We start from the raw sequence: 25,886 nt of genomic DNA on the forward strand, positions 1-25,886 counted from the left end.
AGCAGAGAGCTATCTGTGTGGGATGCCATTTATGCCAGAATTTGGGAAAATCTGTATGTCATCAGACATCACCACCTGTGCTGAATGAATAACAAAATACCTGTGCTTGTTCCACTCACCTGGCTAGAGGACCTCTCAGAGCCATGGTCGGGCACGGCTTAGACATTTCCAGAACTGCCTGAGCTGGCAGATGAGAGCTCTTGCAGCGCTTAGTGGAAAGCAAAGTGGATCCCTGCTCAGTCTGAGTGAATACCTTCACAACAGCGTGTTCCTGCTGTGGCTTCATGAGCTAATCTGGGCTGGGCTGCATTGCTAGGAGCTGCTGGAAGAAGCAAAAGGACACTCTCTTCCCTTAGCAAAAGCCATCCCCAAAAACACCCAGCAACACTAATTTTGTTGGAAGTCAATTTAGCAAGCCTGAGCTAGCGCAGAGTTCTCCCCATGTAACACAGCTGGGCCAGCCACAGTCCCGCAATGCCAGTGCCAAGCAGCAGTCCCAAATGTGTGTGCTGGCAAAGACCCACTCCCTGCATATATGTATGTGACACAAGCCACCCCTGGCTGGGAGAAAAAGAAGCCCTCAACACATGTTTCTGGCCTAAAACCATTTCAACTGTGGCTACAGAAAGCTTTTCAGAAAAGCTGCAGCCAGATTAGATAAACACATCTGAAATGCAGCCTGCTTGAAAACGAGTGGTGTTTTACTCATAGGATATCTAGTTGAAATGCAAAGGTAATAGATGAAGGTTAAGTGAATTCTGTAGAGAAGTCACACTGGTAGATAGGTCCCCCGGGTATCACTCACACACCAAGGAGCAAACTCTGTATAGGGAGGGGACGGGCACCAGCAGGACACACAAGGATGGGGAGAAGAGGAGGCCAGATCACATCCCAGCTCCGAAAGCATACTTATGGGAAAGATCTGTATGCAGGAACACAGCATCCTTCATGCAGAGGATCATGCTCAAAATTAATTTCATTTCTTTAAGGAGGCAAATAGCAGCTTCCCAGGAAAAAACCACTCAATAACACCTGCATTGGCAGTCTGAATCTCTACCAAGTCTATCTCAATTAGCTTTGGGGGCTTGGGATACACCCAGGACTCAGCTGTTGCAGCCTCCTCCAAAGGCCACAGTAGGCTGAGCATGCGCAGAGCACTTCAGGGTGACAAATAAAGCCAGCAAAGCCACATCCAGGACAGACTGTGTGAGCAGCCCTATGAAGTTAGTCATTGCTGTCTGCAGAGCAAGTTCTCAATCCTGTGAGCTTTGCCACAGGGAGCAAAGGGCTCTCCGCAAGTCTGGCAAAGGAGACCCAGCCCCATGGTAGCCAAACCCCTCAAGTGCTGCCACAGCATTACTGAAGCGATTTGGCAGCAGACTGCAGCACAGCCTGGGAATGGCTTTGGTCTGAGCCGTTCTCCAGAGCTAGAACAGTGAGAGACACCAGCGTTGCTGTTTTCATCAGCCAGAGCTGTAAGAAAATGCACCAAGCCAGTAGTAAGGATCTGAAGGAGCCATGGCAGAGCTGGAGGCTAGCACTGGAAAGCTGGGGCTAAAGTTTTGGGGGATCCCACATCCCTGTTCCCAACTGGGCAGCACCAGTTTTGGTATGTTCCAGGCACAGAGACACCGTCAAGTTCTAAGGCTGTATTTAAGGATGCAGCTAATGAGAGAGTCTGTGGCCCTGGGGGAGTCTGGCCAACGTCTGGCAGTGAAAGAACCCAGCCCACCTTCTGCACCATACCAAGAGGCCCGAGGGCACCACGGACACTGCCTGGGGAGTCCTGGCCATGGCAGTAAGCCCAAACCTTCAGGCTGCAGGGGCATGGGGCAGCATTAGAAGCCAGGCCTCAACCTGAGCCGGGTTTTCCATCTGTCACTTGATGTAAAACCCATGCCAGCCCCAGGCAAGACTTGCCTGGGGATGCTCCAGTAGCCCAAACCCATCCGAGTGCTGCAGAGCAACTGTGCAAGCTAGGGAAGACCAGGCAGCACATCTCCTGCCCTGCCTGACAGACCGAGTTGCCTACATCTTGAAGCAATCCAAAAATCATTGTCTCTTTGCCTAACAACATCACTTGAGAATGCAGTCCCAACCACAAAGCATTCAGCTGCTGCACAGCTCATATTCCCTGATGTCTGTCTCACCTACAGCCATACTGGGGAAGCAACAGGCAAGTTGGCTGGTGGTGGCGTGTGCCGTAGCAAGGCAGGATCCTGCCTGCCTGGGGCACTTGTACCACTCCACATCCTCAGCCCCGTGGGAGGTCCACATTCCCCTCTATCCTGAGCCACTCATCCCCAGGCATGCCCTGTTCGAGCTGGGTGCCTCTGGAGAGCATAAGTTACCAACCTCTTTGAGACACTACAGCTGATGCAAGGATATGAGTAATCCCAAAGCTGCTTGCAACCAAACGAGGAATTAGAAGCATGGGAATGGGATTTGGGATAGGGCTCTGTTGGAAGTTTAAGCTTTTCTGGTTTGGAACACAAGCCCAGCACTGTAGGGCTTCTGCAGGTTGTAGCCCAGCCACACTGCAGCCAGGCCCAAGGAGCATTATTACACAGACTCGTTCCAAAGACACTCCAGTGAAGTTCACCCTGGGTCAGCCTAGCCAGATGTGCAAGCCAGCTCTTTTAATGCTCTGCATCTGGAACAGCAGATTAGAGGAGCTGCAACTCATCTGCAGTGCCCGGCACAGCAAAGCCCAGAGCACCCAAAGTACATCCTTCCTCCCCTCCTACAATCCTCCCCTGCCAGCAACAGGCCTCGGATTTGCCTCACCTGTGGAGGAGGACAGATGGCTTACAAAACACAAATAAAACATAGACCCACAAAAACGGGCACAGCCAGCTCCCCACGGAGTGCTTTGGGCAGAGGACATGGTTGGCCAGTGTCTGTTCTGTCCTCTCAAAGCCGAGAGGACCTCAAACGCTCCCATGCCAGAGCAGAGATGCTCTGTTCCCTAGGAAGGCACCGCTGCAGCTCACAGGCAGGGAGCCTGCTCTCCCCAGCTCCCCAGACCTGTAGCTCCTCTAATCTTTGCAACACCCAAGGGGCAAGGAGCACAGCAGCTCCCCTGGGGAAGGCCCTGGGTACCTTGCAGCAAGCACACAGTGAGCTTCCTGCAGAGTGGAGGCTGGTGGTACAGTTAGAAGAGAGGAGGGTGACCTGGCCAGAGATGCCCTAGTCCCCTCCTCTAACTGGAAGTGGGCAGCAGGAGTAGCCCAAGTCTATCCTCAGGCTGCACCCTTCAACTTCAGGCTGAAAGAAAAGGATCAAGAGACACTTTCACCCCTTCTGACCCAGTGACCAGCTCCGGATGTGTCAGCGGATTAACAAACCTCAGCAAAGCAAGGTGGCAGTGATAGCTTTTTGCCACCAAGGAATCCACTGCTGATCTATCACGACCCCGACATACCCACACTATGACCTTTAAAGCTTCTGCAACTGCCATTGCTCAGACCATTGAGGAAGCAAAGCCTCTGCAATCAACCCAGCAGCCACACAGGATATTTCTTTTCGATGAGGAATCACTGATGGAAAAGGAAGGTTTGGATGAGCTAATGCACTCACCACTCTGCGGCACTTGCTCTCAGCTCTGTAGACCTGTAACAAGGCAAGGAGATGCAGGCAAATCATTGCTCTGAAGCTGCCATTGCATCCCTCAGCAGCATGCTTAGGTGCTACTAATCCCAAGAAAACCAACAACCCAGGGCACAGCTACAGAGAGAACCTGGCTCACTGCAAGCCCAGGGGCAGAGCTAAGGGCCATAAGACAGTCTTTGAAGGAAAAGAACATCAAACCTCAGCAGAAGGGACTGAGAAGCTCACACTCAGGTCTCATGTCCCAAAAGAGCTCAACATGGGATGGACACAGCCACAATCATGGGACTGATTTATTGCCATGGTCTTTGGGAAAGACATCAGGCCACAGCAGAAGCCTGGTGTCCAAGGTGTGTTTTCAGAAAAGATCATGGATATGTGCTCCATCCCAAGGCAACAAAAGGCACAGCAGGGATCACGTTAGGGTTTGGGGTCCTGGACTCTCACAGGTTTCAAGAGCACATTTGCAGAAACCATTATCAAACAGGTCTTGCCTTTAGGAGCAATTTATTAAACATCACTGTCTGCAGGCAGCAATTCCTTTTGTTGCCAGGTCCCTGGGAATGGCTCCATTTGCTTTTAGCCACTCTTGGGTCAAAGAACAGCAGACTCTGGGTTCAAGCCCCTGCTTGCTTATGAAGGCTGGGCAATCAAATCACTGGGCTGGAGCATCTCCAGCTTGCTGGTCCAGAAGAAGCACTGAGCCCCCACTGAGAACAAGGCTCCAATCACTGCAGGCAGGTTTAACTCCTCACGTGCCCATGCAGCTTGGCAGCAGCTCCTACAACAGAGCAACATTCCAGCCATGGAAGTGCTGCTGCTCTCACCTGACAGCCTTTCCTTCCTGCTGCAGCCAGGCACAGCACGCACAGCCCCAGTGTCCCTATGACACATGGGCCCCCAACAGACTCCCTCATTTTCTCTCTCTTCCCCATCCACTATCATCATCCCAAGCTGTCAGCAGCACTTCTTTGCTTGCCTGCAGCACCCAGGCTCCTTCCAACCCAGCCTCCACTGTGAACAACCACATCTGCAGAGAAGCAAGCGAGCCCTCCCCAGGCCAGGGGAGCCACAAAGAGCAGCAGGCAGTAAAACCACTCCTGCCTTCCCTGCCGTCACTGGACCAGCGAAACAGTACCTTGATCCCACCTCCTGCTCCCCATCCGCTGCAGCTCAGAGGATGCAGGCTGTCATAGAGCAAGTAATGCATGCCAGCATCTGCTCTTTCTCCTCGCAAGGCTCTCAGTGAGCACAGGGCCCCATACAGAACCTCCCATTCATGGCTTGAGCAAGCCATGTGTTTCCTGGCACAGTTCATTATGAACACGCTCCCATAAAACCAAGATTTCTGGCATGCTAGGACTGGGAACAACACATGGGTCAGCTTTTCCTCCTCTCCTGGTTACACACACAGAGCCAGCGTGCTCATCTGCACCAGCTGAAGCTATAGAAACAGGCAAGAAAGAAATCATGAATGCTTAATAACACAAGCAACCCTTCTGCCTCACGGGTCAGCCCCTACAGCCACATAAAGCAGCTGCTCAGAGCACGCTTGCTCCACACACAACCTATTCCACTGCTCAGCAGATACTGTGGAAACAGCAGCCAAGCCAAACACCCAGAGAGATTTGCATCTCCAAATGTTTTTCAGCCAGAATGTTCCTCTGTGCAAGAGGTTCCAGTTGAGAAAGCCTCTCAGACGGGTAGAGTTGCAATAAACCACATGCTCCCACCAGGCCAGATGGAAATGGTTTGATGCAGGCAACGAGCTCTGAACATGACAGGCTCTGTCTGATCAAGCCCAACATCTGGAAAGCCTTTGGGCACTCATCATAAAAGCCTCTTAAGACTACGTCATTTCCCATTCCAGTTAAAGTAAAAACAAAACCTCACTCTGCACCCAGGAAAAACTCCTATTTGAGTCCCCAGCACAACTGGATGGGTTCAAACCAGCATTCCCAAGAAAAGCTCACCTTGAGTGGCTTTAGCTTCATCACCTGGGAGGAACTGCACGAGAACCTCAGAGCTGCATGCTGGGGTAAACACAGCATGGTCATACTGGGGTGGATCAAGACGATGAGGAATTTGGGGGAACACCATCTACTTACCCCTACAGTTGTACCACACGCCCAGAGCAAACAACCCAACTCTGAGAACATGGGTCTGCTTGGATGGACACTGACCCTCTGTTTCATGGTGGTTTGCTGTGGACTTACTGGAGATGCAATGCCTGTATGCCACCACAAAGGCCATGCATCTAGTTCTTCTCCACGTGCTTCATGGAGAGCCACATCGCACCAGCTGGTAGCACAGCCATTTGCATCCATGAGCAGCGTTTCAATTGCAAAGCAACCTTTCAGGTGGGATTTACTGATCCAGAGAAGAAGCAACCCAGGATGAAAGCAGGCACACAGGCATCCCCATTCTCTAACAGCTGGGGGCATTTGCTCATCTCACAGTACTCGGCTGTTTCTCTTGGGTCCCAAACAGAAACTGCAGAGCTGGTCCACTCTTTCCTCACCTCCATCCCTGTGTGCCAATGCAAGATTACATCTGCCCAGACCCTGGCCACTCTCATGGACCCCTGTCATAGGGCAGATGCAAGCCCTTGTTTGGAAACATCTTGGCTGCTGGCCTACCAGTAGGTGACAACTGCTCTGCAATGGGACCACAGCCTGAGCTCGCCCCTCGTGGCCCACAGCACCTCCTTTCACTGCCCTCTGCATGGAGGGGTGCTTTGAAACACAGGCTCCAAGCAAACACCGAGAAGCCAACTCTGCCCTTCAAACCAAGCTTCAGAAATAAAAAAAAATAAAGTTGTGCAAAAAGCACAATTCCCATTAGTCCCCCCCAAACTGCTCAGAGAGGCTGGAAGCTGTAAGGGATCTTCTCCCCTGTGGTTAGCAACTCTCCCTCCTCTTTCAGGCCCAGGATCCTGTACTTGGGAATGGCTAAGCCCAATTTCTGAGCAGTTATCACAAGAAACCAGAACAAAACCACTGGGGTTTGAACACTGTAAATCCACTGCTGGAGCAAACACACAGGCAGCACTCGCAGTAACGCGCCAGGGTACAGCCGGCCATGGGAAGAGCTCACAGCGGGGAGGTGCCTGCGCTGCACGCAGCCCTGGTCCCAAAGCAGGCAGGAGCTGCTCACATATGTGCTGCAGCAGAAAAGACCAGTGTAACTGAGAAGGCAGCTCACCACAAGGACAGTGAGCCCAGGTACTTGCCTGCAGACCCCCGGCGCTGCTGGCACATGCCGGGACAGCCAGGCTACCCTGGCACTGACCTTATCCAGCAAGCTGGGGCTTCCACACCTCTGATCCTCATGCTGCCCATCCTGCTTCCCCAGCACAGACCCTGTGAATCCCAGCCCTCTCCCCCCAGGCTTGCTTCCTCCAACACCATCCCAAGCTCAGTTTCATAACTCTGCCTTTGGAGCTCTGCAACCTCTATCCTCCACAGCTGTGTGCCTTCATCCTTGCACCAGCAGCAAGCAGTGACCCTGATTTCCTGTGTGCTCAAAGCCAGGCAGCAGGTTAAGAGAAGAGCTACCCCAAAGCAACATGACACGATAACCCTGCAGTCAGGGACAGGGCAGTGGTGAGGAGTGAGGTCTGGGCATTTCCCACTACCCAAGCTGCTGCTCTGGCAATGAGTAAGAACAGCAACAAGGGTGCTGCCCTGCAGCCACGGAGCAATGGGAATGTTACAGGAGGTTCTTCCTCATTCCCAAGCAGAGGGAATGCCAACCAATACCCCACTGAAGGCTTACCTGGGCTGGCGGGAGAGCCACCATACCGCGCAGTTTGTCTCCAAGGCTGAGTGATTTGCTAGTGGTCTTTAGGGTACGGAGATTGTGTCTGGGCTGAACTGCTAGCTGCACCTTTACCACCTCTCCCAATACCTCCTGAGCACCCACCCCAAAGAACCAGCCAAAGCCATGAGTGCAGTGCTGGAGGAGAATAGGGAAGAGTTACCAGCCAGACCAGAGCTTGTCATGCTCAAACACTTGGGGCACAGGCACGTGTTGGCAGCCTCTGGCTTGTGGGGAAGAAAACTGGCTTTGGTCAGGCAGGCAGGGCCATACCTGCTTGCAAAGTGGCACAGGCAGTGGTGGGCACAGGACCCCCGCGAAGGCCAGGACAGTACCTTTGTGGCAGATAAACAGAGACAGAGGAACAAATGAGACAGGAAGGCCACAGGCCCAGCACAGGAGCTGGGAATCCTGCTGGCTCAATTAAACCATCTTCAATGGTGCGTCAACCAAAGGCTCCCAAGCAGATGTTGCCAGCTGAGCAGACATCGCCAGCTCCGTTGCCAAGCCCCAGTGAGAAACACAAATGCTTCAATAGTGACTCAGCACCGGCACCAGGCTTGCTGCACCCACCAGTCCTGCCAACCAACTCTCCCAGGCTTGCTAAGAGCCCTTGAGCGATCCCCTGGCTTCCCCAGAAACACTGATTTATAGCTGACATGTGCTACTGGCAGCGCGCGGCAGGCTGGAGACACAGCTGATGGGAAGGCCAAGCGCCCTGGCCAGCACAGCAAAGGTATTGCACTTCTCTCCCACAAAAGGAAACACAGCAAACAGACGCCAAGTGAAGCCAGGATGAGCCATGTGCTCCCTGCGCAGTGGCCTTTGGCGTCCCTGCCTGTGGCAGGGGGTTGGAACTAGATGATCTTTAAGGTCCCTTCCAACCCAAACCAGTCTGTGATTCTATTGTAATGTTTCCCCCACAATTCAAGGAAGGGGCAGTCAAAGGTCTTTACCAAGCAAAACCGCACTGGCAGTCAAGGGCCCAGACAGTGTTGAACAGCCAGGTAGGTCCTGCCAGCAGGCAGGAGGAGCTGTGACAGAGCTGGCTCAGTGCTCCTTGCCCCAGGGCTGAAGGCAAGACCCCGCAGGCAATGAGGCTGCACTGCTTCTCCCATAAGGCCCATGTGGTTGAGAACTCACCCCATAGTACCCGGGATCAGCACCTCTAGGTATCACACTTGTGCTTGCCACTGCGTCCTCACATCCCTTCACTCGAACTGAGGGCTGGAGGCTCACATTGCTCCTGCCATCCCAAGCTCAGCCAAGAGGGATTCCTCCACAACAGTGTGTGCAGAGGGAGCCTCTGGCCAGGGCTTCATGTTTTTCCTGTTCCAGCTGAAATGCTGTTCCAAGAGATGATGGGAAAAACCAGAACAAGCTCCATAAAGCTGCATGGTTCTTCCCTTCAGCAAACAGGAGCCTCAGCCAGCCCAGAGAATGGAAACTCAGGCTGCAGAGACAAAAGAGGAGGGTGGGGGGCGGGGGGGAGGAGGCCAGGACAAGGGAAGCAGTGCGAAGACAAGCAGCACACACAAGGCTCCACGCAGAGCCAGTCACTCCAACACACAGTGAAGGTGGCATGCAGCGAGGCAGTCGGGTCAGCACCTGAGCCAAGGGCACGGCACACTGCTACCTGCAAGCCTCTTGCTCTTACAGCACTGTTTGGTAGAGAGCGAAGCAGACTTCATAGAATCCCAGACTGGTTTGGGTTGGAAGGGACTTTTAAGCTCATCCAGCTCCAACCCCTGCCACGGGCAGGGACACTTTCCACTAGAGCAGGTTGCTCCAAGCCCCTGTGTCCAACCTGGCCTTGAACACTGCCAGGGATGGGGCAGCCACAGCTTCTCTGGGCACCCTGTGCCAGCGCCTCAGCACCCTCACAGGGAAGAACTTCTTCCTAAGATCTAGTATAAATCTACTCTCTTTCAGTTTAATCCTCCCTTGTCCTATCACAATATACCCTTGTGAAAAGTCCCTCTCCAACAGAGCTGCTGCTCTGCTTTGGCTGAGTATCACGTGAACCCACCTGAAGGAGGAAAACCTCCCCATTACCACCCAAACCAGCACTGGCCTTTGGATGTGCTTGGTCAGTATATCTTGCAGACCTTGGTTTCTGAGTTCCAAGTGGGAAGGTTAGAACCTTACCCAATAGACCCAACAGCTCACCAGCAAGACCCACAAACACCCTGAGAGCAACAGAGCAGGGGGAGCAATGCGGGGAAGGGGTGTAGACAAGAACTCATACCAGCGCAAGTACCCTTGGTGCTGCCCCTCTCCATTTTGCTAACAGCTGTATCTTTCCACAACCTACAGGGACTTCAAGCCCACCCATAAGCAACCTCCCAGCCCTGAAGACTCCGTGAGCTCGGGACAAAGGGGCAGCTGCACCCCTGAGCCTTGCCTGCAGGGAAGCAGACAGCGGGGAGCTTATTTATCTCCCAAGCCCTGCTCTGGGATAAATATTTTAAACCTCTCTCCAGGTCATGGCGGTGTATTTACAGATGAGACTCCCTTAGTTATCTGCCTGTCGAGACTCGGATGGATTTGCCACAAAGCAAGGAAGATCCAGCTGGCCAAGCTCTCCAGACAGCTTACAGCTCACGGGAGGAATAGTCTGTCCAGTACCATAGTCTTGAAAATTACACCAATGCCACAGGAACTGCAGCAGGGATTGAGTTGTGCACCCCTGCCTACAGCTGCCTCCACATGCATCCAGCCACTCTGCCTTCCCATGAGCAAGGTGCTGGCACAGAGGCTGAGCATGCCACATACAGCACTGCATCAATCCTGCAGCTGCACTCCCCATGGAGCAAGGCTGCTCCGTGGGTCCAGCTCGAGGTGAGTGAGTCTCTGGAGCATCCTGCTTTGCAACTTGGTTTACTTGCAGGTTCGACCTGTTTGCTCCCCTCCCATTGGAAGGGAAGCAGCTCCCAGGAATGGCGCTCCCAACAACAGACACCAGCTTTTCCCGGCAGCCACCTTGCTGCTGCAAGCTAAAAATTGCCCTGTGCATCCAGCAGTGCCAGAGACAAGTGGAGCTGCCAAAAGGCATTGAGGAGACACCCAAAACAGGCCTCACCCCACTCACTGCATTGGTGCCTCTCCCATTCATATGGGCTCTACACTGTCGGGTTTTGACTTCTGCCTGGATCTGAAGTTTGCAGAGGAGTGACTGGTTGCCCAGGGCTTCCCTCTGGGTTCGTATCATTTCTGTGTCACCCCTCATGAGCATTTCTGGGACACTATTTCATACTGCCTGCTGTGCACTGCACATCCATTTTCAGTCTATGTGGCACTGCCCTCGTCCTGGCTACAAAGCATCATCCACAACTTCCCGTATCTGTCTGACACTGTGACTTACAGGTCTGCAGATTTCATCCAGCTCCTTCTTTTTTCATTGCTGGAAAACTGAAAACCAGTCCCATTTCCCAATCCCTAGCAATGCTGCCCAGCTACAGGCCAGGACCTGCTTCCTGAAGGAGACAATCGCTGGGGGGATTGGATCCGCAGTATCACCTCTAAAAGGGCACAGCAAGGAACAGTTCCTTGTTTATTTTCATTTGAGCCATTTATGAATCTATATTAAAAGCCACAAAAATAGGAGAGTAGACAGAAAAGCTAATATTTCCTCTGCTCATGCAATATTAATTAAAAGGTAGCTTCTCTATGAGACATAGCTGCATTACCTCTTGGCTAAAAATGGAGAAGAGTCACTGAGCGGGAAGAATACGCAAGCAGGGCACTTTCTGGAATGCTTTTACAAATCGATAACTAGGCAGAATGCTTCCTACAGATAGATCTAGTGCAAATCCCAGAGAGCATTAAAGAAAAGCTTAGATATGAGAGACTTGGAGAGAGAGAAATCCACACTAACCAAATCTTGAAAAACAAGTGCTTTTCTCCATAGCAGCAGGACAGCCAACTCCTGGTATCTGGAGAACAAAGAATTCTTATGGCAGTCATTAATCCAACAGTGGGAAGAGCATCAGGACATCCTAAAAAACCAAGTGCCAAAGCAGCACTCAAACAATGGCAACAGACACCCAACAATCAGGTCCTGGAGAGTAAGAAGCTGTGCTGAGATATCTGAGACAATTTGCACAATCCTTCAGCTGCTGGAGACTTTCAGTCTTGGCCCGTCTCCAGGGCAGCTACAGAGGCAACTGAACCACTCAGCCTCAGCAGCATAAAGCCATCCACACTCCGATGGATGGTTAGGTAAAGCTGGATGCACTGCCCTGTGTGGCGCCCTACAAGACTGCCTGGTTTTATCTTCTCTGATCTTGTCTTAGTTGGAGAAGACAAAAACCATAACCCTTCCTCCCATGAAAGCTTCTCACTGACATAGGCACTGCCAGGAGTGCACCATGGAGCAGCTCCATGCCATACAAGTGATGGGCCTCCCCAGGAGAGCCAGGACACACCAAAGCGGGCTGTGTGGAGAGTAATAAAGGAACTCACAAGCCACGGCTTGTCCTGCCTTTAACCATTCGGAGAGTCACTGTACGTTTTGGAATCAAAGGCCTCCTTTGTGCTCCTAAAAAGGCCAATGAGCAACTGTAATGCAGAGAGCATTTATAGTTAGTCTTAAGCAATACTGTGGCTATCTTGAGCCAGCATCACATTCAACAGCAAGGACAACCCTGCACAGAGCTGCCCAGAAGCCCCTCTGCAGCCAGAATGGGGCTTGGCCTCCCCATGCCATGTCTCTAGGGACAGAGGATGGAGCCACTTCGCTTGCGTGCCCGTACCAACAGCGATAGGGTGCTGTCTTGGCTACTTCTCAGGGTGACCCGAGCTGCACCCAGTGTAAACCCCTGATGCTGGGACAAACCTCATCTCATAAGAGCACTGCAGGAGAGGAAAAGTTATAAAGCCTGTCACCTCAGACCTACCCTGAACACAAATACCTGTCGTTAGCACCAAGGTCTGAGTGCAGAGCATGCATGGACACCCAGGTGTCAGGACAGGGATCACCTAGGAACTGAACGGATGTCAAACAGGGGCTGAAATACAAGTAGACTTGTAATACTCACTTACTAACCCTTCCTGCACCAGCTCCCAGTGCCCAAAGCAACCCCACATGTGTCATCACTTTCTCCCAGCCTGCAGCATCAAATGTGCCACCCCACATTCCAAACAGGAGTCTGTCCACATCGGTTTTCCTCATTCATCATCCTGCAAAATACGAGCACCGATGATACAAGCCATCCCAACCTCACAGAGGTCCAGACCATCTGACAGTGATAGATTCAACTCACACACATTCAGCGGCCTCGTGCACACCCTAGTCCCACAACAGCCAAACTTCCTGCCTGCGCCATTCAAACCAGAGCTTAATTTGACAGGGAGAAAACATGCCATCGGTATCCCACAGGCAAGCTCCATCTCACACAAGGAATCACCAGATAAAATCAGCCATGCCTCCTCCCCAGACACACAATTTGTGTGCACCCACTGTGCAAGGGGAGCTCACGAGCACTCATCCCTGCCATGTTCCACCCTAGCAAGCCCCAGTCTGGATTCTCCTATGGTTGGATCTGGCTGGTTTTCATTTCTGCTCCCTGGGGCACCTGGACACCTCAGCATCCATCTGTCCACTCTCAACAGGAGTGTTATAAGCAGTGACCTGGGCCTTGCCTGGATGTCAACTGCTATTTAAAGATTAAAATGCATTTTCAAGAAGAGAACTCCTCGCTCACAACTTCCAAGGATCAAAACCAGAACAGGGGATGGATAGATTTTTGGAAGCTCACCAAATCAAAGGTGATTGGTGCTGCCCCTGGCAGTAACAGTCCGCAAAGAGTATCAACTAAAGCACCCACCCATCAACCTTTCCCAAAGTGCTTATCTAAGACAAGCAGGCTCGAGCCAACACACTAAGAGTCCTCATGCCAGGCACACAGAGCAGGCCTTCAGAAGCTTGCAAACCACTCCGAAGTCCCCTTGCCTCTCTCTGTACTGATCAGACAGCACGTATTAGTTACCTCTCAGAGGAGAAAAAAGCAGCCTGCTCTGCGCACAGACAGAGACCGCTGCCCCAAAAAAGCAAGGCTTAAATTAAGACTAGAAGTACTGTACGGCTCAGCCTTTTAAGCTCAGAAAAAACATTTTTGTATTAAATTAAAAAAAAAAGGGGGGGGGGGAAAAAGGAAAAACAAGAAAAAGAAAAAAAAAGCTGGCAAGAGCGGGGAGCGGAGCTGGAGCAGCAGTCAATGAAAAGCACATGCGCTGCAAACCTGGCTGCCAACACAAATTGATGCTTTGAAACAAAGACGACTTGTGTTTGGCTTGAAGATCTTCCACAGCTACTCGGCAGGGGCTGCACAGATTAAAAGGAGACACACGTAAACACAGGAAAACACTGCTTGCTGCCAAGTATTTCCCCAGAACAAAGGAATGACCTGAAATGGAGTCCCTGCCTTGATGGGATGGCATGGGTTCATCCTCACCGTGCTGCAGCGTGCCAAAGCAGGCAGAACCAAGAGGAAACATTGGACAAAGCTCTGGACAGGACTTCATTCAAGTTGAATTCATTCAAGTTGAATTCAAGCAGCACCAGACTCACAGACACACCTTCCCTGACCCAGAGAGCTGCAGCTGCTTAAGGCACTGAATGAGCCTGCAACTTCAAGAGCCCATGGAATCACAGACTGGTTTGGTCAGAAGGAACCTTAAAGCTCATCCAGTTCCAACCTGCTGCCACGGGCAGGGACACCTTCCACTAGAGCAGGTTGCTCCAAGCCCCTGTGTCCAACCTGGCCTTGAACACTGCCAGGGATGGGGCAGCCACAGCTTCTCTGGGCAACCTGTTCCTGAACCTCAAACATGACTACAAGTAGCCTGTGCCCATCTCCCATGGAGGAGAACATCCAAAAGAAACCCCAGACAACTGTTCTCCCAGTGCTCCACCCCTTGAGACCGCAGATACTCATGAGCCTCCTGCAAAGCTTCAGTTGCATGCCTGTCTACTTCCCAAACCAACTTACATCTGTATTAAGACATGTCTTGCAAGACTCTCTTCCTAGTGCCTGCATAGTGGTGCGTTCAGAATGTACAGGAAGAGTGAAAAGTAGATGATACGTCAGTTTGGGGCGTTTTTGTTTAGGGACACCAGCTGTCCAGTCTAAACCAAGCAGCAACGAGAGGTGGATTTGCTGGTACTGTGTGACTTGAGAGGTGATGGGACACTGCTCCCCCACATAGCACCCAAAAGCAATGCAGGAAAGCAGCCCCTGGACCAGATCCCCCAGCTACGGATGAGAGAGACACAAACGGAGAGCTGACAGGTCATCAACACAACCAGCACAGCAGATCCTGACAGGGTTGGGTAGGATGGAAGGTGGAAGTGCAGAACCCTGCCCAGGCCACATCCTCCAGAACCAAAGCAGCACATGCTTGCTTTCTTATGCTGTGGTTCAATAGCTTTGGCATTAGGAAGTGAGTAAACAGTTTCTAAAGGACCCCGGGGTCCCCCACCTTACCTGTAGTCCCTCTGAACAACCTCCCTAAAAGGCAAGAGATGCACAACGTACCTGGACTGCTGAAAGCTCACGAAGACATCAGAAACATGGTGTGAACCACATGCAAAGCCTCCCAACCACAACAAAGCCCAAGCAACAGCCCCTGCTCCAGCAGGCAGCCACATGAAAAGCCCCAAAACCTGCATCATGCCTACCTGCTCCCTGTCAGGTCTCTCTCAGAGAACAAATCTTTCCATGCCTAGCAGTGCGATTGCTTCTTCCAGGCAAGCTGGCACAGAAGGTATGCTGTGTTCACAGCACAGCCCTTTAACCCCACTGTGCAACATAACATCTGCTTTTCTAACAGACTAGAGGCATTTACAAGCAGCTCTGAGATGCCAACTCCCAACATCATCCAGGCAAGGAGCAGGACATGGAAACAGACCACGCAGCGTCGCACCTCTGCCACGCTGAAATGCACACGGATGCCCAAGAACCAACACGTTACCAATTATCAAATCATCTCTTCATCTCTCTTCCTCCTCTCCCCCAAGATGTAGTTGATTTCTTATAAAGCTAAAAGACACTACACTTGCCCTTCTCCCACCTTGGGCATGACCCGCCTTCTCCAGGAGGTACTGCCATACCAAAGGTGCAGATGAATTGGTACAGCTGCCTCTCTCACTCACACAGCAAAACCCATTCTGCTAGTTCACAGCTTTTGTACACCTCCCCCTCCCAAACCCAATGTCAACAGTCCGTGCAACTTAAATCCTTATAAAGGAGAATGTTCCCGTGCATCCGCCAAGCTCCTTGTCAGCATCGCTGCCCTCCAGGCTTCCAAAGAGCTCCCTGTCCCAGCCCATGGGACTCACGTCAGGAGAAGGGGACCTGTTTCCTTGGGGTCTGGACAAACAATTGCATGTCCTCCAATCTCAGGGGAATTTCCCTGCAAACCCTGCAGCAGCAACTGCCTTCACAAAGAGCACGTTTGTACCCGGGTCTGTCCGCTGCTAAATAAGCATTTGTTCCAAGTTCCCAAATATCGAAAGCTGTGGAAACACCCACCGCTAACATGAAATATTTTGCATTCCAGGCCTGAGAGGTACGCTTGGAAATGTTCAGAGAGGAAAGAGTGTTTATTCACTGGGAGAGAGGTGTGGGTCCAGCTATTTACTTAAGTCCATGTGTGCTTGCTGGAAGACAGCTTTGATCTTTGCAGCTCAAATAGCAGATGAATGGCAATGAAGGGAAGAAAAATATTGGTGTAAAGTTCCCTTAGTAAATACCTGTAACCAGGCCGTCACAGCTTTTTCAAGTGCCCTACTGCTTATGGCCCAACTGGCCCTTGCACTCTTGCCCACTGCCCCAAAGCCAGGCTCTTCCCACTCTTTTCCCACCTTCTTCCCTCTGTTCTCCTTGGGTTCCATGGCCTTTGGAGAAAGCGCAGCCTGCACCCTAGGACACGTATGCCTATCTGCTTGTGTGCAACACGGACCAGCCTTTGGTCAGACAGGGTGAGATCTGTCCATCTGAGCAATACGTAACATGTGGCACCATCCACCCAGCTCTCCTGAGTAAAACTTGAGCAGATGGGGAGGAAACACACTCCCATCAGCAAGAGCATTCATCACCCGGCATGCTACTAAATACGGTGCTTGCCGCAGTTTAAACATCTGCCCATCTGTCTTTAGAAAATGGACTCACTCTAGATCAATTAGGAGATCAGAGGACATCTTCAAAGGACGCAGAACGTGACAACCCTCTGGTGGGTGCCAGCTCTCAGTGGTCCAGGACCCACTGTGCAGACAAAAAAGTGCCTAATGCCCTGACTATGGAGTCACCATGCCTTTGAAGCTCATGCCACGTTGGGGTTACAGCCTGCCTGGAGTACTGCCTGAGCACAGCCAAGTCCAAGGGAGATCACATGCTTTGTAAGAAAAGGATGGTATTGGCTTGTCACCACTTTGCCCCCAAACAGTCCAGAAACGTGCTGAGCAGCACAGCTTTGCTGCTGCTGAGGGATGCTTACTCAGATCAGCTATCACAGTACTTGGTCTGGCTACAGAGGACTTAGAGCCACTGAAAACAGATGGCAGCTTCAGCTCAAAGAACGAAAGTCACCCACGTTGTACCATTGGAAATTTATTTCAGACCCTTTAACCCCAAGAGAAATCCTCAGATCCTATCTGATCATTCCTGTTTTCAGAGATTTTCTTCTTTAGGAACAGGCTTGCTAGAGAGCACAAGAAAAGCACTGCCATGCAGAAACACACAGCTCCACACAGGACACGGAGGAACTTCCAGAACAAAACAGACCTTTTGGGGCTTTTTTTTTTTTAGCTTTAAAGAAAAGTTGACTCAGCAAATATTTCCTCCGCTAGTGTTTCAACCACATGTTCCAGCAGAAGCCAGCACACATCTGGCACACTGCAGTGTCATTGCAGAAAGATCACAGCTTCACTGAGCAAAGGAAATGGAGGAACAGGGACCAGCAGTCCAGGAACTGTGCACTCCTGGAGCACATACGTGGCAAAGGAGGATCACAGAGAACCACGGACACCCCACACTTCACAGGCCTTTCCCCAGCCCTTGCTCTAAACAGCAACCACAGGCAAAGGGAGACGCTGCCCTGAAACTCACAAAACCTACTGCTAGCCCATAAAACCTTGACACCAAACTGCACATTTGGGCCACGTTGCTGGCATCCAAGACGTTTCACAGTGTCCACGAGCTGGATGGCAGCACATTCCTCCTGGTGCTATAGGATGTACTCCTGCTGAGCAAGAGAAATGAATGGGGGAGAATGCGCATGGGGCAGCACAGACACTCCGGGAGCTGCAGAAGGGAGCACGCAGGCAGGACAGGCAGCGTATGGCCCTCACAGGCAGGCTGGCACATCCCCACTGCTGGTGGCAGCACGCTGGCAGGTAGGAGAAGGCTGTAGCAGGTCCACAGGGCTCCAAATGAGAGCTAAATCAAAGCATGCACTCCCCCTCCACAAACAGCCTTCCCAGAAGGCTGCCAAGGCAATCAGCAGTTACAGTGCTAATCTAAATAAGTGCTGCTTTCCGTGCTAATCAGTTGTAAACTGGACATTACTTGCAGCCTAGCAGCTCAGCCACGGCTCCAGACGCACTAAGAGCGGCAGTATTACAAATACCTTTAATAGAATCATAGAATAGTTTGGGAAGGGACCTTCAAAGGTCACTTAGTCCAAACCCCTGCAATGAGCAGGGACATCTTCAACTAGATCAGGTTGCCCAGAACCACATCCAGCCTGCCCTTGAACGCCTCCAGGGATGGTGTATCCACCACCTCTCTTGGCAACGTGTGCCAATGTTTTACCACCCTCACTGTAAAAACTTTCTTCTCCACATCCAGCCTGAATCTCCCCTCTTTTAGTTTAAAACCATCACCCCTCATACTATCACAACAGGCCCTGCTAAGAAGTCCCTCCCCATCTTTTTTACAGGCCCCTTTTATGTACTGAAAGCCTACAATAAGGTCTCCCCGGGGACCTTTCCTCAGAAGCAGTGCCCTCCCTGGGTGCTAGGCTAAGGTTACTCTTCATTTTGTAACAGAAACTGCAAAGCAAACTGCACAGTTGCGCATGGGGACACAGAAGTGACCACAAGTGGGTACTGGCAACATGCAGGGCCCCGTCTGCAGGGTTTCTAACCAAGAGGGTGAGAAACAAGGCGATGTGGCATGGGGCTGCTGCGGGAGCCTTCAAAGCCAGGCTGGAAACCAGCTCACAGCCAAAGCCCAGGCTCCTCAGGCAGGGAAAATGGAGGTCAGCAGGGAGAAACACCACGGAGCAGTGCAAGGGCAGGCGGGTTTGGGCTGTATGGCTGGAGCTGAATACCATGAAAAGCAGCAGCCATGAAAGATCAACTGGGTACCTCAAACGTGCCAGCAACGAGAAGCTGGGGACAAGCGGGGAGGCCGGGTGGCACCCTGCATGGAGGAGGGTGGTGGCTCCTCCGGATGCACCCAGCAAGGGACAAAACCCCTCAGCGGCTGGGACCCGCTGGTTTATCTCGGAGCTTTGACCTGCTCATGGGGAAAACCCACCCGCTGCTGTGCACAACCGGCCCTCCTGGGGCCAGCCCCCACTGCCCGGGGCCGAGCCCAGCGAGGGGGCTCCTGAAGCCTCCTCCCCGGGGCTCCGCCAGCGCCCGTTCGCCGTCTCCCAGACAGCCGATGTCTGGCGCATTTGCATCCAGCTCCTCCGAGCACGCCGGGCGGGCAGGACGAGCCGGCGCACGCCGGGGAAGGAAGGAGGACCCGGGGCGAGGCGCTCCAGAGGCTCCCAGCACGGCGGGGTTCGGCAGGGCCGCCCTTCCCCTCGGGGGTCGCAGTGGCGGGGCCCGCACCGCGCCTGCCCCGCACCGCCGGGATCACGGATCACCCTCCCGGGACGCCGTGCCCCAGCACCGCCAGGAGCACGGGAACGCGGCGGGGCGGGGGTGGGGGGGAGGTGGTGGTGGTGGTGGAGAAGGAGACCGGACCACCGGGGGTATCGCGGCGGCCGCGGAGCCCCACCGCGGGCCCGTTGTTGTGAGGAAGGGGCGGGCACTAGGACCCGCAACCTCAGGTCGGGGGAGGCTGCGCCGCCCGGCCCGGCCCGCACTCACCCAGCAGCAGCAGCGCCCGCACCCCCGCCATCCTCCGCGCAGCTCCCCGCCGCGCCGGTCAGTGCGCGCACCGGCCCCTGGCCATGCCGCCGCCGCCGCCGCCCCGCCTGCCGCCGCCGGGAGGGGCTTCCGGGGGTGGGGCGGGCACCGGAAGCCAGGCCGGGCCCCTCGGTCGGTGCCCGCCTCGCCTCGGCAGCCCGGGGCGTGAGGGTCGCGCCGGGAGCCCCCGAAGTGACCGGCTGAGACCTGGGCTCGGAGGGCACCGGATGCTCCTGGCCCGCAGCCAGACCCAAATGGGGTATCCAGAGCAGCGAGCAGGCAACAGAGCTCTCGCCGAGGGGCTCCTCACAGCCAGGCTGCCCCTTAAACCGGTGGTTGAAGCTCCCCCGTCTCTCCAGAGCCCCTATGGAAGCCCAGGGGCAGATGGGAGGCAGGAGCTTTGCGTCCTGCTGCGGGCAGAAGGCTGGATGCACAGCCCCAACTGCATTGCGTGCTGCTCCTCCGCACCGCCCAAAGCCGGGGTGCAGGCTGGAGGCCCTCCTGCCCCGCCAAATGCCTGCGGCAGGCCGAGGCCACCGGCTCCAGCAGTCGCAGCTCCAAACAGCAGCTTTCCAGCCGGTTTGTTGAGCCTCTAAAACACTGGCTGCTTTTGGTGCTGTGTGGAAGACTGACCATCACACACCCTGCAGCGTCCCCAGGAGTGCTGCTGGACCCATTGCAAAGGATGCTGAAGCCTTTGCTCAGCACAGCCCCTGGCACAGGATCAAAGCATAGCGTGGCAGTGCCAGCCAGGAGCCCATTCCCACCTCCAGCAAGGCCCGGGGGACCACAGAGCTGCCCCAGCAGTGCGCATGGCCGTGCGGCTTTGCCAGTAGCCACAGACCAGTCCCCTCTCATAGGGAAGCCACCACTTCCTGTCACCGAAAGCTTTTCTGGTTGTGGTTGGGGACCAAGCAGCCCCAAAGGAAGTGGTAGCCTGCTCAGCAAGCTCTAGAAAGTAAGTTTTACTTCCACCTGCGAGCTCGGGGCAAGCAGGCTAAGCAGCTGATGGAAGAATTCTGAGCAGAGAATGAAGTGGCAGAAGCTACTGCTTGGGCAATGAGACCACAGAGCACAAAGACTACTTTGACATCTCCCTCTTCTCCCACTCTGGCTGCATTTTAGGACCAAAGGGCTGGAGCCAGAGTTTGAGCAGCAGCAGGAGGCAAGGCACAGAGCACACCTAGAGCAGAAGGAAACTCCTTGGGAACTGGTCAGGAGCAGCCAGAAGTCCCTCCACACCAAGCCAGTTAAGCACCCTCGTGAAGAAGTACACTAATTCCTGCAGCCAACCAGCACGATCTGCAGACACATTTGAATTCTCAGCCCCAAGATAGTGTGCCCATGTGCAGTACAAAGGAGCCAACTTTTCGCACACAGGAAAAATGAGGCTAGAGCAGACCCCATCCAACAGAAAACCACCTTACCTGCAGGGGAATGTGGCCTCAGTTGTTTGTAGCAGCCTTGAAAGCAGCCTATGCATCAACACAGCGGCTGTGCCTGGCTGAACACAAGACCATAACCAGGGCAAACATTAGAGCCACAGCTAATTAGCTGGCTTCTAATTAGCCACAGCTTTTCAGCCTGGAGCATCTTGAGGAGGGAGAGAGCAAAGCTCTTTCCAAGCCAATCTGGGCACCCCCAGCCCGCACCATCAGTGATCTACAACTGCAGTGGTTTTAGCTGGGTTTATTTACTGTTGGCACTGCCAGCTTCCCCCAGGAGAGCACAACAGTGTTTGTGGATGTGGCACTCGCTGATCAATGCACAACACAACACACAACACACGGTGGTGCCGCCGCTGCTGCTGTCAGGGCCCGTCCCTCAGCTTGCAGCATGTCCGCAAAACAGCACCCACAACTGATGGACAAAGGCTGCCAGCGCCCCAGTCCTGGCTGCAGGATGGTGAGCGACAGCCAGAGAGGCACCCAACAGCACACAGAGAGCCACCACAGCAGGAAACATTCAGGATCCACATCTCGCTTGTGGCAAGTCTTTTACCCCTTTAAACCCCACAGTCCCTGAGCAACATTTCAGTGGCTCTGTCCAGGACAGGCAGCCATTCTCACAGGAAGCAGGCCAGAGCCCAGACAGAGCCCACACCTCGTACAGTCATTTGCCTTCTAGACACCACCAGCTTGCGACTTTGCCAACCACAAGCCCCACTGGCGTGCCTGGCACAGCTCTGCAAGCACAGCTCAGAGCTGAGAGAAGCCCAGGTCAGGCTAGCACATTGCACAAGCCCACACGGTTACTGCCTCACGTGAGCCCTCACCACACTCTTCCCACCAGGAGCCTGCTGCAGAGGCTCTCCCCGGTGCCAGCTCCAACCTCAGCTGGCCCCTGTGGGGCAGAAGAAGTGCAGACCAGGCAAGATTTCTCCTGGCTGGGCCCTTGCAGGGCAGAGTGCAAAGCCAGCCTGCAGTCTGTCATTTTGTGGGTGAACAGTGGGTCAGGATGTGCATTCGCCTCCTTTGGGTCAGAACTGCCATCTACACCAGGTCTGGTTGCAGGATGGTTTGCGGTCACAGATGGGACTCACTCTGCTCGGCACATGAACCAGATCTCGTTGCGGCGCTGAGGGACACTGGGATTTTCATAAGTGGCCACGATGTAGCTTTCCTGGAGCACAGTGTCTGTGGAGCCCAAGAGCTCCCAGAAAAGGCTGATCTCTCGCAGAATCGTCTCCTCAGTGGTCATCCCATAGAAAACCCTGCAGCAAAGGGAGCGATGTAAGCAACAGAGCCAGCACATTCCCCCTTCCCTCCGTCAGGGCTCCCCATCCCTCTGCCCAAGGAACCACAGTAGCCACATAGGGAGTTCATACACCTCTGCTGAGCTGAGAAAGCACCTCTGTTGTGGGGTCACCTGGTTATAACCCGGAGTGGAGCCCTCTCGATGATGTGGATTTCAGGGTCCATGGGAACAGGGGGGTTTTGCTGGAACTCTCCCGGGATATAATAGGCAGTTACAACCTCACGCTCCAGCTTGGTCCCTTCCTTGGTCAGGTGGATTTCGTTGAGCACTGGGACTGTCATGCCCAGATAGCAGCCTGGAAGGAGGCAGGAAATCAGTGGGCACAGTGAGACAGCTGTGTCAACAGCGGCAGCCCTCCTCTGTGCAGCCTGCCAGCCCCCTCCAGCCACTGCCTACACACACCTACAGAGTTCTCCTTGCAGATGTAGCGCATGAGCTTCATGAAGCTCATGGAGATGCTCTGCTCATACAAGGGCTCTCCCTTGGTGACACAGGCCCACTTCCCAGCTGGGTACCGCCGCTCCTCGTAGGCTGCCTCCTCGCACTGAAACAGGCCACAAACAAGCCAAGTCAGAGTTAAGTGCACTGACAACACTGCAGCACGTGGGAGCAAGAACCAACACTGACAGGCAGAAAGTGAGGAGACAGGACCCTGCCAAAATGAGCGCCCTGCTAGTCAGTGATTGGCAGGGGAGGCTGGAGAAGGTGAGGGGAACTGGCACCACATACACCTCAGACAAGGACACTCGACAGCATGAGGCAAAAGTCAGTGAAAGGAAAAGCACAGAGAGGGGACAGGGTGCAGGGAGGCTTGGAGGCCCCTGGCATGCACAAGGAACGAGGCACATCTTCAGCAGGGGGCACAGGACTTTCTGCTCCTCTCCAGTCACTGTCCTGCCTACTCACAAGGATGTTCCTGATTCCAGGCACTCAAAGGCCTCCAGTAAGGCTGACATTATCCTCAGGTGCAGCACCGTTTTCCTGGAGCATGGTGTGGACAGACAATAACAAGCATAAAGCCTCCTGTCCAGTGGCAGGGAAAGTCTGGCAGAAGAGCTCTAGCACCCAGAAGAACTATGAAGGTTGGAACAAAACTTGTCTCAGATCCTCCTCCCATACCAGGAAGCGACAGGAGGAAGAAGAGGCATGAACCCAGCTGGTGCAGAGGGGACAGCTTTGTGGGGTGGGTCAGAATCTCTACATCCAGCACAGACACCCAGTCTTCTGGACAAATCCAACACAGAAGCGGGGCAGGAGGAGTGGGGAAATTGCACTTGGATCTGCCATAGCCCAGCTCATGGCATGATTATAACCACAGTACCACATGAAGAGGGGCTGGGAAGGTGTAGCCAGCACCCATCTTCCTGCTCTCAGCTTGTTCTTCAGCGAGATTAAAGCGGTCATGAGACAATCTTCTTCCACAGAGCTCAGGGCTCCTGTCCAAACCTCTGTGCTCCACAGCTGTGCAAGGAGAGACAGAGCCAGGAAGTTGTGACCATTCTCAACACTGAGTGCAGCCTCCCTGTGCTTCCACCCAAATCAGGTCTCTGCTCAGAAAGCCAAACCAGAGGCAAAAGGAAGACACCTGGGCTGCTCACATGCATCAGTGGGATGCCAAGAGGAGTGCCCCAAACTACTGCAGACAAGCCAGTCTTCGCCCCATAGATGGAGCCATGCTTGCTATTGTCACACCAAGCAAAGCAGAGCGAGAGCATTTCCAAAGCAAGGAAACCACCAGCCCCTCTAGACTCTTTGTGACTCTCACCTGCCACACCATCTGCGAATAAACCCATCAGCCCAGCAAGGAAGCCCAGTCCTTCCACAGACTGATCCTTACATTAAACACCATCACACCACAAGATGAGACTTAACCAAGAGAAAGATGCTTCACACAGACCCAGTGGCAACGGGTCCCTGCAATGTGAACTGGGGAATTTGGCTGAGTACTGACAGAGTAAGGCATAAGGTGGCATCATTCACTTGCCTCCAGGAGGATGAGGGCTTGTTGCAGTGACAGCTCGGGAACAGCAACCACATAAAACCGACCTGCCTGAGCCTGGGGAACATGTCCTTAAGGGCCCCAACTCCAGAGTCCCCTCAGCACTAACGCCTGGAAGTGTCTCCCATCTCCTCACCCAGCCCCACAGTCAAACTCCAAGAATCCTCCTCAGGCACAGAGAGGATGCCAACAGCAATGAAAGATCTTCAGGCCTCATAAAGTCTTGGGGCCTCACTCTTGCCTGGGACTTGCATAGGTAGAGAAGAGCTCAGACTAAGCCCCCGAGACCCAGAAGAACAGAGGAAGAGGGAGTATGGTGGAGCTTCAGTTCAGAGCTGTACAACCCACATGCTCAGGCGTGTTTTACAGGCAGGAGTGCTGGACCTCAGCCCAGAAGAAACTGGTTAAGCTCTCCTCATATACAGGACAGTTGACAGATGTCTTCTTGGTAGCTAGCCCAAGGAAGCCTCCAGAGACACAGGAACCAGTCTGACAAGCACTTCTTCACAGCTATTGCTCAAAGCTCAGAAGCACCCTTTTGTGCAAGGGATAACGGGAGGCGTGCAACTTGGCCAGCAAGAACAGGAGGTCTTCAAGCAGAAGCTACCGTGTTTGGTTTGGCAGCTGTGACACCACCACCACGTGCTCAGGTGTGACAGCTCCCAACAGGAGCACCCTCCAGCTAAACCAGTAGCCACATAGCTAGCACAAACAGAAACCCAGCAAGACTTGGAGCCATGCAACAAGGTGTTTTGAGCAAGGCAGGGAGCAGACTCCGAACTGAAAATTCACTGTCTTGGAAGCGTCCACCCCGGCAGAGAATAAGTTGGTAAATGAGACAGCTGGAAGCCAGGAGACCAGAGAAAGCAGCAAGACTAGTCCAATTCTAAAATAAAGGTTGTAAAGTTCATAGAACCACAGACTGGTTTGGGTTGGAAGGGACCTTAAAGCTCATCCAGTTCCAACCCCCTGCTATGGGCAGGGACACCTTCCACTAGAGCAGGTTGCTCCAAGCCCCTGCGTCCAACCTGGCCTTGGGCACTTCCAGCTCCTTCTGCTGCCCGGGCTGGCGGCAGCACCGGCACCGGCCTCCTCGCGGGCCGGGCAGGAGCGGGCCTCACCTCCTCCCGCCGCGGCAGGGTAACGTAGGGCACGGGCTCGCGAGCCTGGCCGTGCCGGGTCATCTGCGCGATCGGCCCCGCCATGTCTGCAAGGCAAAGCACAGAGGGGCCGCGGCTCGCCCGGGCTGGAGAGCGGGGGGAGAGCCCCGCGCCGCACCGCGCCGGGCCCGGGGCGTACCGCCGGCCCCGAGGCTGCCTCGCCGGGCGCTGTCACCCGCGGCAGGGCCCGCGCTCACCTCGGGGCAGGGTCACTCGGTGCGTGCTGGCTACGGCCTCCCAGTGCGCGAACAGCCGCTCCCGCTCCTCCTCGTCGTCCCCGTCGCTGTCCCCGTCCCCGGCCTCCTCGCCCAGCCCTTCCAGGTCCTCCAGCGTGATACGCGCCATGACCCCGCACCCTCCCCGCGCCCGCCAGCGCCGCGCCCCCGGGCGGTGTTAC

At 54.0% G+C, this 25,886-nt stretch overlaps 2 protein-coding genes across 2 annotated transcripts in view; both read right to left on the reverse strand.

Moving 5' to 3' along the window:
• Nucleotides 1-19,661, reverse strand: part of PTK7 (protein tyrosine kinase 7 (inactive)) — a 36,685-nt gene extending 17,024 nt beyond the window's left edge. The window contains exon 1 of the mRNA XM_030499251.2: nt 19,535-19,661. Within this exon, the coding sequence (XP_030355111.1) occupies nt 19,535-19,565 (31 nt within the window). The 5' untranslated portion in view covers nt 19,566-19,661. The remainder of the gene's footprint in view (nt 1-19,534) is intronic.
• Nucleotides 19,662-21,246: 1,585 nt separating this feature from the next.
• LOC115613595 (heme-binding protein 1-like) lies at nt 21,247-25,843 on the reverse strand. Its single transcript, XM_030499252.1, has 5 exons — nt 25,687-25,843; nt 25,451-25,536; nt 22,733-22,874; nt 22,442-22,625; nt 21,247-22,286 (listed from the first exon to the last, which is right to left on the reverse strand). The coding sequence occupies exons 1-5, from the start codon at nt 25,832-25,834 to the stop codon at nt 22,112-22,114; spliced, it is 735 nt and encodes a 244-aa protein (XP_030355112.1). The 5' UTR covers nt 25,835-25,843; the 3' UTR covers nt 21,247-22,111.
• Nucleotides 25,844-25,886: the final 43 nt, after the last annotated feature.

This window comes from Strigops habroptila, chromosome 10 (assembly GCF_004027225.2).
Source record: "Strigops habroptila isolate Jane chromosome 10, bStrHab1.2.pri, whole genome shotgun sequence".
NCBI lineage: Eukaryota > Metazoa > Chordata > Aves > Psittaciformes > Psittacidae > Strigops > Strigops habroptila.

Bases quoted from the DNA above. Each gene is read 5' to 3' on its own strand.
- LOC115613595 (XM_030499252.1), bottom strand. From the start codon at position 25,834: ATGGCGCGTATCACGCTGGAGGACCTGGAAGGGCTGGGCGAGGAGGCC. The intron at 22,875-25,450 runs GTGAGGCCCGCT...GGCCTGTTTCAG, and splicing joins CCCTGCCGCGGCGGGAGGAG to TGCGAGGAGGCAGCCTACGA. The intron at 22,287-22,441 runs GTGACCCCACAA...CCTTTGCTGCAG, and splicing joins CCACTCCGGGTTATAACCAG to GGTTTTCTATGGGATGACCA.